The 12,059-nt window shown below is 38.3% G+C and overlaps 1 protein-coding gene and 1 long non-coding RNA gene across 3 annotated transcripts in view; one reads left to right on the plus strand and one right to left on the minus strand.

Annotated features, from left to right (window-relative positions):
• Positions 1 to 9,082, minus strand: part of AGBL3 (ATP/GTP binding protein like 3) — a 59,854-nt gene extending 50,772 nt beyond the window's left edge. The window contains exons 1-3 of the mRNA XM_032401535.1: positions 8,415 to 9,082; positions 7,435 to 7,495; positions 4,661 to 4,846 (exon numbers count right to left, since the gene is read on the minus strand). Coding sequence (XP_032257426.1) covers positions 4,661 to 4,846; positions 7,435 to 7,495; positions 8,415 to 8,474 — 307 coding nt within the window. The 5' untranslated portion in view covers positions 8,475 to 9,082. The remainder of the gene's footprint in view (positions 1 to 4,660; positions 4,847 to 7,434; positions 7,496 to 8,414) is intronic.
• The window catches only part of LOC116630751, a 73,168-nt gene extending 64,022 nt beyond the window's left edge, over positions 1 to 9,146 (plus strand). For both annotated transcript variants that reach the window (XR_004298997.1, XR_004298996.1), the window contains exon 4: positions 9,071 to 9,146. This is a non-coding gene — a long non-coding RNA (uncharacterized LOC116630751). The remainder of the gene's footprint in view (positions 1 to 9,070) is intronic.
• The last annotated feature ends 2,913 nt before the right edge of the window (positions 9,147 to 12,059 follow it).

Raw genomic sequence — 12,059 nt, forward strand, 5'->3', positions numbered from 1 at the left:
CAGGACTGGATTGAGAGCTTGCTTCTTGCATCAGAATGGATTGCTGATGGGTAAAAACTTTAATCACAAAAAAAAAAATACAACTTGAATAGAACTAAGAGAAACATGAGGGGTGCCTGGGTGGCTCATTCGTTAAGCGTCTGCCTTCGGCTCAGGTCATGATCCCAGGGTCCTGGGATCGAGCCCTGCATCAGGCTCCCTGCTTGGCAGGAAGCCTGCTTCTCCCTCTCCTGCTCCCCTTGCTTGTGTTCCCTCTCTCACTGTGTCTCTGTCAAATAAATAAATAAAATCTTAAAAAAAAAAAGAGAGAAACATGAGAACTTCAAAACCCGGAAGCCACAGAAAAATGACAAAGTGATTACATAAAAATTAAAAATTGCTGCACGCTAAAGACAAAAGGCAAATGACAAACTGAAAAAAATTATGCAACATATATGACACAGTAAGCCGATCTTCTGACTACATAGAGAACACTTACAGATCAAAAAGAAACAAAAAGTACAACCAATAATAAAATGGGCAAAGGATTTTATCAGTTGACATAAAAAGCCAATAAACACACCTGTTGGCCACTTGTCTCTCTTCTTTGGAGAAATGCCTATTCAAGTCCTCAGCCTGTTTTTAAATTTAGTTATTACTGTTTTTGCTACTGAGTTATAGAAATTCTTCATGAATTTTATCATATATGCAGTTTGCCAATATTTTCCTGTCCCATACATTGCTTTTGAACTGTGCTAATTGGTTCCTTTGCCACACAGAGCTTTTTAGTTTGATGTAGTCCCACTTGGTCTATTTTTGCTTTTGCTGTCAGTACTTTTGGTGTCAGATCCATGATATCATCAACAATAGCAAGGTCATGAAGCTTTTCCCATATATTTTCTTCTAGGAGTTTTACAGATTCAGGTCTTATGTTTAAGTCTTTAATCCATTAGCCAGTTTGAGTTGGTTTTTTTTTTAATATGGTATAAGATGGTAGGGGTCCATCTTCATTCTTTTGCATGTGGATATCCAATTTTCTCAACATTTGTTGAAGGGATCATTGTATGTTCTTGGTACTCTTTTCAAAGATCAGCTGACTATATAAGCATGGATTTCTGGGCTCTCTATTCTGTTCCAGTGGCCTCTCATGTCTATCTTTATGCCAGTACCATACTGTTCTGACTATTCTAGCTTTGTAGTACATTTTGAAATCAAAAAGTGTGATGTCTCCAGCTTTGTTCTTCTTTCTGAAGATTAATTTGGCTATCTGTGGCCTTTTGTGTTCCATCTGACTTTTAGAGTTGTTTGGGATTTTGATAGGGATTGCATTGTTAACACCACTGAGCTTCAGGGAAATGAAAATCAAAGCCACAGGGAGGTATCATTTCACACCTATTAGGATGGCCATTATCCAAAAAACAAAAGACAAGTGTTGGCAAGGAAGTGGAGAAACTGGAACCCCTGTACACTGTTGGTGGGAATAAAAAATAGTACAACCACCTTGGAAAGCAGTGTAGAAGTTCCTCAAAAAATTAAAAATAGAACTACCACATTATCTAGCCGTCCAACCACTGGGTATTTACCCCAAAGAACTTAAATGAGGATCTTGAAGATATATTAGATATTAGCACTCCCACATTCATTGCAGTACTATTCACAATAGCTAAGATGTGGAAACAATCTGAATGTCCATTGATGGATAAATGATACAAAGAGAATGTGCTACACACACACACACAGGGAGAGGGAGGGAAGGAGGGAGAGAGGGAGAGGGAGAGAAATATTATTCAGTTTTAAAAAAGGAAATCCTGCAATATGCAACAACATGGATGAACCCTGAGGACGTTATGCTGAATGAAATAAGTCAGTCACAGAAGGACAAATACTACATGATTCCACTTATATAAAGTATCTAAAATAGTCAAACTCATAGAATCAGAAAGTGGAACAGTGGTTGCTAGGAGCAAGCGGGAGGGGAAAATGGGGAGCTACTAATCAACACATTTAAAGCTTCAATAATGCCGACGAATAAGCTCTGTAACAACTTTGTGCCTCTAGTTAACAATACTGTATTGCACACTTAAAAATCTGCTGAGGGTAGACCTCATGTTAAGTACTCTTACCATAATAAAATAAATATAAAAACTAAAACAGTCAATATATATATACATAAAGATGTTCAAGGTCACTCATAAATAAAGAATATATAAATTGAAATGCAACATATATAAAACAAATGATATCAGACTGTTGAAAATCAGACAAGTAACTAAACAGTGTTTATGAGTGTATGGGAAAACAGGCCCTCTCATTGTGTAGGAAAGAATTAACTCAGCAGGCCTGGGTTGTCCAAACTCTGTATACACCAAGAAAGCTTTCACCCTTGTTAAGCTCCTACAAGATAACTTCTCAGACTTTGGAATATCCTGCTTGATGAGAGTCTGTCTGTCTACTTGGGGCTTTGGGTCATACCAGATAATTTATGCCAACAATGTGACTTACAGTAGAGGAACTTACACCACATGCTATCAATTTTAACAGGAAAGGCTAGGGACTGAGTAACTAAGGTCAGCCACATGAGTACTCCATGGAGATATGACCAGCCCCTAGAAGAAACCATAGACCCCAAAGCTTGGAACAGCTTTCCTGATTGGCAATGCTTCATGTGTATTATCTCACATCATGGCTGAGAGTATTAAACACTGTCCATAAGACTACACTGGGAGGGGACAACTGGAAGCTTGTGTCTGATCTCTCCTGGACTCTATTCTATGTTCCTTTTACCTTTGCTGATTTTTTTAACCTTTGCTGATTTGAATCTGTATCATTTCAATGTAATAAACCATAACCATGAGTATAACAGCTTTTGTAAATTTTTTTTGAGTTCTAGGAGTCCTTCTATAATCATTCAACCTGAGGGTAATCTTAAAGACCACCAACCACACTCATATAAACTTATGACTATACATTGTTACAGCTCCTTTTGAAGGGCAATTTGGCAGTATCCTTTTAACTAGAAACTCCAGGAATTTACTCTACAACTAGACACACACACACACACACACACACACACACACACACACACACACACAGAAGGACACATATAAAAGAATGTGCATGAAGTTCTGTTTGTCAAAGCCAAAGACTGGAAACATCTAAAACTCAATGATAAGGCACCAGTTAAAGAAAGTATTGTATTCACTGAATTAAATCTAATGAACCAATTTATTTAAAAAAGAGATTGGTATATATGAGCTCATATGGAAAGACTTTCAAGGTATATGGTTGTGTAGGACAGTGTTCATTTATAGCTGACTGGAAAAGCTCTATTTTTATAGCTGGGAAAGTCTGGATATCTAGCTTTGACAGTTGGCCAAGGTAAGGACAGTAAGATTTATAATGTGCTATTTAAAGTCTGAAACTCCCCTGGTACCCATCATGGGCAGTTTGTTTACTGATGGTTTTCATTTGGCAGAATCAGACAGCCTGACTTGACCATAAGACCAGGGGGGCCTAAACACCCAGCTGAGAACTTTTGACTTGAAGTTTTCTGAAGCATATATATATATGTGTGTGTGTGTATATATATATACATATAGAGAGAGAGAGAGAGAGGAGAGGGGGAAAGCGGGAGAGAGGCACTTCTCCCTTCCCCTCTTTCTCTGTATACTAGATAATATAAAGAGAAAACTTAGATTATAAGAATGCCTAAGCAGCATCTAATTTAAGTAAGCAATATAGTAAGTATAGACAGTTACAGTAACTATAGCCAGTTTTTAATTTTATTCACCAGTGAATGTCTAATAAGATCTCTACCTGGCAATAATGTATATGCTATCATCAACCCAAGGTGAAAAACAGTGGCAGTGAGGAGGTAATGAATAATGGAAATGTTTCTATTATTCAGGTGTGAGGACTGGGAAGATAAGGCTGCAAAACACTGAATGAAAACAAAATTTGGGAGTGCATATACAGAAACATAAAAATATTCACTAAAATATGTCCTCTTTGGGTCCATAAAACATACATTAAGGGAAAGAAGCAGAAAGAGGGAAGGAGAGAAAAAAAGACAAAGGGGCACAAAGATAAAAAAAAATAAGAGAGGAAGAGAAGTGGAAAAAAAGGGAGAAAGAAAGAGGATAAAGATACATAGAGGAGAAAAAAGATATTCGGGGGGGGCGGCGGGGAGCAAGAGATATGGAGAAAAAAGGAGCAAGACTGCAGAACCATCTGGCATACCCTCTGTCCATGACCTCACTTTATGTATGAGTTTGAATGTGACTGGAATAGTCATGCTATTTCAAATTGTTCAGAATTACAAAATTCTGGCACATGTTTTACGTCCCCCTTTTAAGCACATGTGGCTTCTGAACACTTGAAATGTGGCTGATCTGAGCTAAAATGCAAGTGTAAATGCACACCAGATTTCATATGAAAAAAAAAGAATGCAAAATACTTTGGATAAATTTGGATTAAATAAAATATATTTTTGAAATCAATTTCACTTGTTTCGTTTTCCTTTTTAAAATGTGGCCACTAGAAAATTTTAAATGATACATATAGCTCATGTTATATTCCTGTTGGAATGCAATATTCTAACACCACGAGTCTCCTCATTAAAATTAAGGTTGGCAAAGTTAGTTTGCTAATATTTGAATTCCAAAAACTGCTAAGAACATACCAATATGCTGGACCTTTTCATCAATGACCTCACAGTGGTACGGCCACCGTGTAGGGCTCAGCGGACCAGAAGAAGAGACACCATATAAATCTCGTGGTTCACGAAGACGTGGCACCCATCTCCCTAGTTGATATTCCAACAGTATCTGGGTAGTTCGGGGGAAAAATGGGTCACTAATAGAGTCAGCTGAAAAAAAGATTCAAACACAATCATGAGCGATAAGCAGCAAAACCCCAATTCCTATACTTTTTAAATATATTCCTTTTTCCCTTCCAATACCATTTATTTGTATTTATGGATATCATTTTATAATTCATGCCATTTTAAAAATAAAGTTACTATTGAAATTTTGTAACAATTGATCTTCACAATAGCTAAAAAGTAGTTGTTGACCTCAGATACTATTAATTTATGCTAAATTCTCAATGCTACTCCAAAAACATTTGTTTCTTGCAGGTTTTCTAGCAAACTGTCTCCTGTTGAGTGTTTTTTTTTAAGATTTTATTTATTTATTTGAGAGAGAGACAGAGACAGCACGAGCTGGGGGAGGGACAGAGGGAAAGGGAGATGGACAAGCAGACTCCTGCTGAGCATGGAGCCTGATGCAGGGCTGGATCCCAGGACCCTGAGACTCAGGACCCTGGGATCATGACCTGAGCTGAAGTCAGATGCTTAACCGACTGAGCCACCCAGGCACCTCTACTGTAGTCTTCTTAAACTTAAACACACTGAGGCAACTATTTGTCCAATGGGTTAAATACACCCCATGACCATAATTCCTCACCACCTACTAGCTCTATATCCTCAAAGGTTGCTACTGAACTCTCAGTCACAACTTCTTCTCAGTTCTCATTCTAGGATCACTATGTGACACAACCCCAAGAGCATAATATACACAGAATACAATGGGGTTGCCCCAAGTAGGTAGTGCAGAGGCCCTGTCTCTTTCAATGGGCTAGCTGTGGGGCATCAAATTGCTGTGGATAATCTCCCCTCCCTAAGCTCCTGTACCTTGTCTTTTATGATGCTACACTTTCTGGTTTTCTCCCTACTGTTCACATACTTGGTTCTCCATTTGTCTCCTCTTGCTCTACCACCTCCAAAACGTGGCTTTTTACCTAGATTTAGTTTTGGGCTATTTTTGTACAAGAGCAGATATAGCAAGTTGGACTAGGAGTCAGACAAACTGAGTTCTATTCTACCACTTTGTTTCTATACGATTTTGCTTGGCTAATGCAGCCTCTTTGAACATAAATTTTACTGTATGTGAATAAGAAATAATAACACCTTCCCTTGCTACTTCTCAGGATTGTTATTTAGATCCATTTATTCAACAGACTGTTACTAAGCATCTAGTATTTCATTATGTGAACAGACCACATTTTGTCTAATTTACAGTATGACTCAAAAATGGCAAGGCAGCTATGAATTAGAAAATAAAATTAGATCCATATCTCCTACTATTCATAAATGTAAATTATAGAAAAATTAAATACCAAAATTCAAAGTATTTAAACTTAGATGATTATATTGGTGACCTTGGGGTAGGGAAGCTTAAACAGATATAAAAATAAAGAGCCACAAATAAATGATAAATTTAACATCAAAATAATTCTAAATAATAGAAGCAACATTAAAAAAGGATTACTATGAACAGGCAATTCATTATAAGAGTGACTGGGGCAAGCATATAAAATAATTCTCAATTTCTTCAGCAATAAAGGAAATGTTAGTGAAAACAGTGAGTCACCTCCTTTCTTCCAACAGATTGGCAAAATTTTAAAAAGAAAAAAAGGATGGCAAGAAGTCCATAAATTAGTACTACAAATTTTCTAAGAGTATGGGTGTAGATATGTGTATAAATGCAAAGAAAAAGGTCTAGAAGGATACATACCAAACTGAGAATAGTAGGTGTCTCAAAAGATTTGTTTTAGGATGATGGTAAAAAAAGAAAGAAAAGAAAAAAAAGAAAAAGAGGAAAAAAGAAAAATTAAAGCCTTATTTCAATTTCAGATTACTTGTGATAGATATGTGAATACTAAGAAGAAATATTTTAGATATACACTAAAAAAAACTCTAAATGTATACATTTAAAAAAAATCAAGTATACATCAAGATTCCACATATACGTACATTTGCAAATCAATCACTTTATTAAGGAAACTATACAGGCAAACTTCATTTAAATAAAAATGTACTTCAAAACAGTGTCCATTATAACTTGAGTCATACAGTAAATTTAAAGAGCTAGTTATTTAAAGAAATGCCTATTTAAATCCTTATGTTAAGTGTATTCCTTTATAAAGTAATGACTACTTTTATTTAGTTTCATTAAATATCAGGTTTACCTAAAACCTTAAAAGTTTGAGCTCCAAAAGATTTTTTTTTTTTTAAAGATTTTATTTATTTATTTGAGACAGAGAGAATGAGAGAGAGAGAGAGAGCACATGAGAGGGGTGAGGGTCATAGGGAGAAGCAGGCTCCCTGCCGAGCAGGGAGCCCGATGCGGGACTCGATCCAGGGACTCCAGGATCATGACCTGAGCCGAAGGCAGTCGCTTAACCAACTGAGCCACCCAGGCGCCCCCTCCAAAAGATTCTTATAAAAGTGGAAGTGGATACATTTTCTTTCCTTATCCAATATCAGAATACACTTCTATATTATTCAATCTGAATTTTTTCTAGTTTCTTCATTTTCTTATTTTTCACTGACCCTGAGTGAATACTCAAGGTCTTATCCTAAAGAGAAGGGAGAATATATGGATAAGTTCAAACCTGTTAAAAGTGCACACCGGTGGATATCTTCGCTTACAAATTTCATGAAATTATCCTCATCCTAAAACAGGAGAGTTTTAAAATATTTTTAAAAAACCAACAGTTTCCACATCCAGAAATTTTTTACATCTATTTTAGTACTTAGAATTGAGCGCTTCTTTCTATTCTGTAATGAATGAAAAAAATCAAAGGATTATTATGGGCCACTGGTCTCAAAGTGCCCAATACTTCAAATATCCTGAAACCTTCAAGTTTTCATCCCCCTTCTTTCATTGGGTAAGGTCATATTAATGACTGTACGGAGGAAATACAGTTTAAAAATTCTTGGAAACCTGGCAAGACAATTTAAACTTCAATAAAGTTAACAAAAAGAAAAAGCAAAGCAGCACAGAAAGCCATGGACTTAAAGAGTGATACATTATTTTAGGGAGCTTATTTTGGGACCTTAACTTATATACCTGATAATTTACATTTTACTAAAATCTGAAGGAAATCTCTCATATGTACTAGAACCAGACAAACTATTTTGAAATACTGCATTTTGTTTTTCCCTTTTTCTTCCTCCATGTCCTTTCCTTTGTTACATCAGAGCCACATTAAACCTATTATGGTGATACCCAGGTTTAGAACATAGGGGATCCAGTATTATGATACATATTATGATATAACAGAATACATATGTGAACATGAATTATAAAAATAAAACCTTAGTAATGATTTAATACACACTGTTAAGTAAAACTCAGAAGAATCTTAGCCAAAATATTTTCTCAAAAATATCAATATAGGTTCTCTTTCTAGATAAGGCATACTGCACATAGTAGTATCTTGGCTTTCAAATTATTTTCCAACTTCAGTGACAAGTGATTTAAACATCAATTGATTTTTACATCCAACTGATTTTATAATATTTTTACTGGGAATTTATAACACAAGTTTTATCTGAAATTAAGTGGGATAAAGTTGAAAAAAAAACATACTGATTCATCATCACTGACTGTTCTGTCTGAATAGTCTTCCTTTTCTGAATCTTCTGACATTTCTTCCAATATCTGGCTTGAAATTTCTTTTATTATGTAGGTAGGCTGTAAAACAATTTCTAAGCAACTTATTTGACAGTTTTCTGTTTAACTTGAAGGTGTTTATTACATTAAATGAGTAACCCCAGATATATCCAATTGTATTTAATTAACAGTGACAACAGCCTTCTCTAAAAGCTAAATTAATTAGGACACAGCTAATTAAACATTCAGCTTCAAAGATTTGTAGAAATTTTCCATTTCCATGAAAAAGAGACAAAAATCACAATAAAAGACTAATCAAGTAAATAATTTAATTGAAAAAAGAAATCTCCAGGCTACACAGCCAAATCATTTACATCCTGTATTTACATTACCACAGGGCATAGCAAGTTCAGAATGATCCTGAGGCATTTAAAAAGATTACGAATGAAAGAAAAATTATAGTTACTTACTCAGGCAATGAAATCTAACAACATAGTTTAAATTTTTTTCTGCTTAATTTTCAATTGACCAAAAGCTCAAATGACTACAATACACTTTTCTCTTTATATTTTGGTTAATATTCTGTAGATACTGTCTCTAATATTCAATTATTCTTACTTAAATCTCAACAGCTACCAGAAGGTTATATTGGCCATGACCACTACTCCTCCCATGCAAGCATCCTCCCAAGTGGTTAAGACAATGGAGTAACAGAAATTCCTTGCTAAGATTCTATTATTTTTGAGAGACCAAAGGAATTTGCCAGTTTCCAATCTATTGGTTTATGCTCCTCTCTACACAGAGCAAATAACTACCAATGCAAGAGAGAAGACGCCTCCAGTATTAAGAGACTTAAGTCTCCATCTGGGGATCACCACAATTCCAAATTTGGAAAACTTGGCATAAATCCGGATTCTATTTCCTTACATGAACACAGGCGGCACACCAGCGTGCTGACCTGCTGTAATGTAAAACCTGGGCTTCAGGAAAGCCACACACACAGATTATCTAACGGGCGCCTCCTGGGTAGCTTCCACGTCGGCGGCAGAAGAGGCAAAAGCAGACGCTTCCAAGCCCAGCCGCGCCGGGCAGGTCTGCGGGCAGGCGCGGTCACTTTCTAGGTGGGGAGGACTGGGGCCTTTTAAGCCACAAGTGGTGTCGGCAAGGTGTTCCTCCCACCCTCACTTCTGGACGCGGCAGTATGGGAAGGAGCTCATTTTCTGGAACGCGCGGTCTTCCAGGCGCGCTCGCTTCCCGCAGGGGGCGTCCCGTCTGCGATGTCTTTCCCCTCTCGACCGCCTTGGCCGGGCCCTCGCCCCCGCCCCGAGTCCTCTGGCCTGGCCAGTCGTCCCTTCCCTGCGGGGAGCAGCCGTCCTAGCGGAGACACCTACAGTCTAGCAGCTGGAAGCAACGCCGCTGTAGTTTAACAGCCCCAGCCACGCCCTTCGCCCCGCAAGAGGCGAGGCCACTCGTTTCCAGGGCAACGGGACCCCCCTCGCGAGACTTCCGACAGTCCTCGGGAATCACCTAGCGACCAGCGCGGAGGAAAAGAGCCCACGCGGGATTTCGGCCGGGGAAGGGGAGAGCCCAGGGGATGACGGGAACTAGGGGCTGAGGAGCTGGGGGCGGAGAGAATCGGCAGCTGCGTTAGGGTGGAGCGCGGGGCGTGGCGGGAAAATTTAGGAGTGGGGAAGACAGGGCAGGGCTTTGTCCCTCAGGTTCTGCCCGTCGGTTGTTTGTCATGTCCTTTCTCCGAGGAGGCAACAGAGCTTACTGGTTAAGATTTGGGCTTTCTTGGTCTTCATTTGTACCCACACTGGGGGGCACTCTGCACGATTGTGTGACTAATCATCTTTATTCAGAAACGAAACTTCTCTCTAAATACTTGATAATCGAGTGATAGACAATACTCAAAATTCTTATCAGCTCAGAGATTCTTTAAGTATCGTAATTGTTAGCAAATGTATTGAACACCTGTTACCTTCCGAGGCGCTATGTAAATCACTTTACATGTATTGTCTTATCTAATTAAATACGTTCTTCCCATAACGGACTTAGACATTCTGGTCCATAAGAGACTTAAAGACATTATTCCTGAAATCATCTTGATTTCCCCCTGGCCTTTACGTCTCGTGGATAATTTAATATATTTGAAACAGCTTTCCAAGTGTAGCTGAAAAAAAGTCTTGAGCTGTTTGGTGTGTACGGGAGGAAAAATGTTTACTCTGTCTTTCTGAGTTCTTTTGGCTGGTATATTCATTAAATTGATGAGATTCATAGGAGAAAAATAAGTTTAATTTCTTATGTATGGACCCCTCACAAGGACATGAGAGCCTCCGAGACAGGCAACTGAGGCTCATATGCTACCCTGAACTAAAGAGAAGGTGGGGCCTGGGGCTTCAAAGGGAAGGAAGACAATTCACAGGAAGGTGGGAAGAGCAAATGTTTGGTAAACAAATGTTTTGCCATCCATGCCATGCAGAGACAGGGGACACAGAGAGGAATTTGAACAGAAACATGCCCTTGCCAAGCTCCTTCTGGCTTGCTGCACCTAGCCCATACTCTTTGTAGTTCTCTCTGGTGATAGCTGTTTTCCTGGACCAGGCCCTCTTTCTAAATTCTTAGAGGCAGTTAAGGGGGAGATAAAAAGCTCTTCCTGAGTCTTTGGGCCTAGATTGTCTTCAGCTTCAAATAATCTGCATGCCAAGTGGCACATTTTGTGGATGTTAATTCTGAACCCCATCTGCCTTTTATAGCCGTACCATGTTTTATGCCATACATATGCAACAAAAAGGTGACATGCACAGAGAATATTTAAATATGGAATCTCTTTTTCTAAAATATGGATTTTAGAGTCAGGGTTGCAACCCATAGGGTGTCAGATATATAAGGTGAAGAAGCTCCAAGAAATTAGCTAACCAGCTTACACAAGAAATCAAAGGCAGAGCTGGGGCTTGAGTCTCATGATTTGTAGTCTAAATATTTACATGATCATATTTCAAGTACTCCTATAGAGAAAAATTATTTCAGTGCATAAATAAATAGTAATTCAACAAAACTTTGAAAATCATGATCATTTATTCTTTCATTATTTCAACTAATTTTTATTGAATGCCTACTACTTGTCAGGGATTGTTCCCCTGTAAGGCTATTGGAGGAAACCAAACAGACATTCCGCAGGGAGGTTATGGGAGAAGACAGACAAACCAATGGGAAAAAAAGAAAAACAACAACAAAAAACAAAAACCCACTCAGGTGATGATGATTGCTATGGAGAGAAATAAAGAAGAGAAAAATAAAGAGCCTGGGAAGTACTCCAGGTGGGTGGGCCTTGGTAGGGGTAGCGCTCATTCCCTCCCTCCCTCCCTCTCTCTCTCTCTCTTTTTTAAAGATTTATTTATTTATTCAAGGGAGGAGAGGGAAGGGGCAGAGGGAGAGGGAGAGAGAAAAGCAGACTCTGTGCTGAGTGCAGAGCCTGATGTGGGTCTCAATCCCAAGACCCTGAGATCATGACCTGAGATGAAACTAAGAGTCAGACACTTAACCTGACTGAGCCACCAAGGAGCCTCCCCCACCCCTTTTTAAAGTAAACTCTACACCCAACATGTGTTGGGGCTTGAG

The sequence above is a fragment of the Phoca vitulina genome, unplaced genomic scaffold, assembly GCF_004348235.1.
Source record: "Phoca vitulina isolate PV1807 unplaced genomic scaffold, GSC_HSeal_1.0 scaffold4, whole genome shotgun sequence".
In the NCBI taxonomy this organism is placed as follows: Eukaryota; Metazoa; Chordata; class Mammalia; order Carnivora; family Phocidae; genus Phoca; species Phoca vitulina.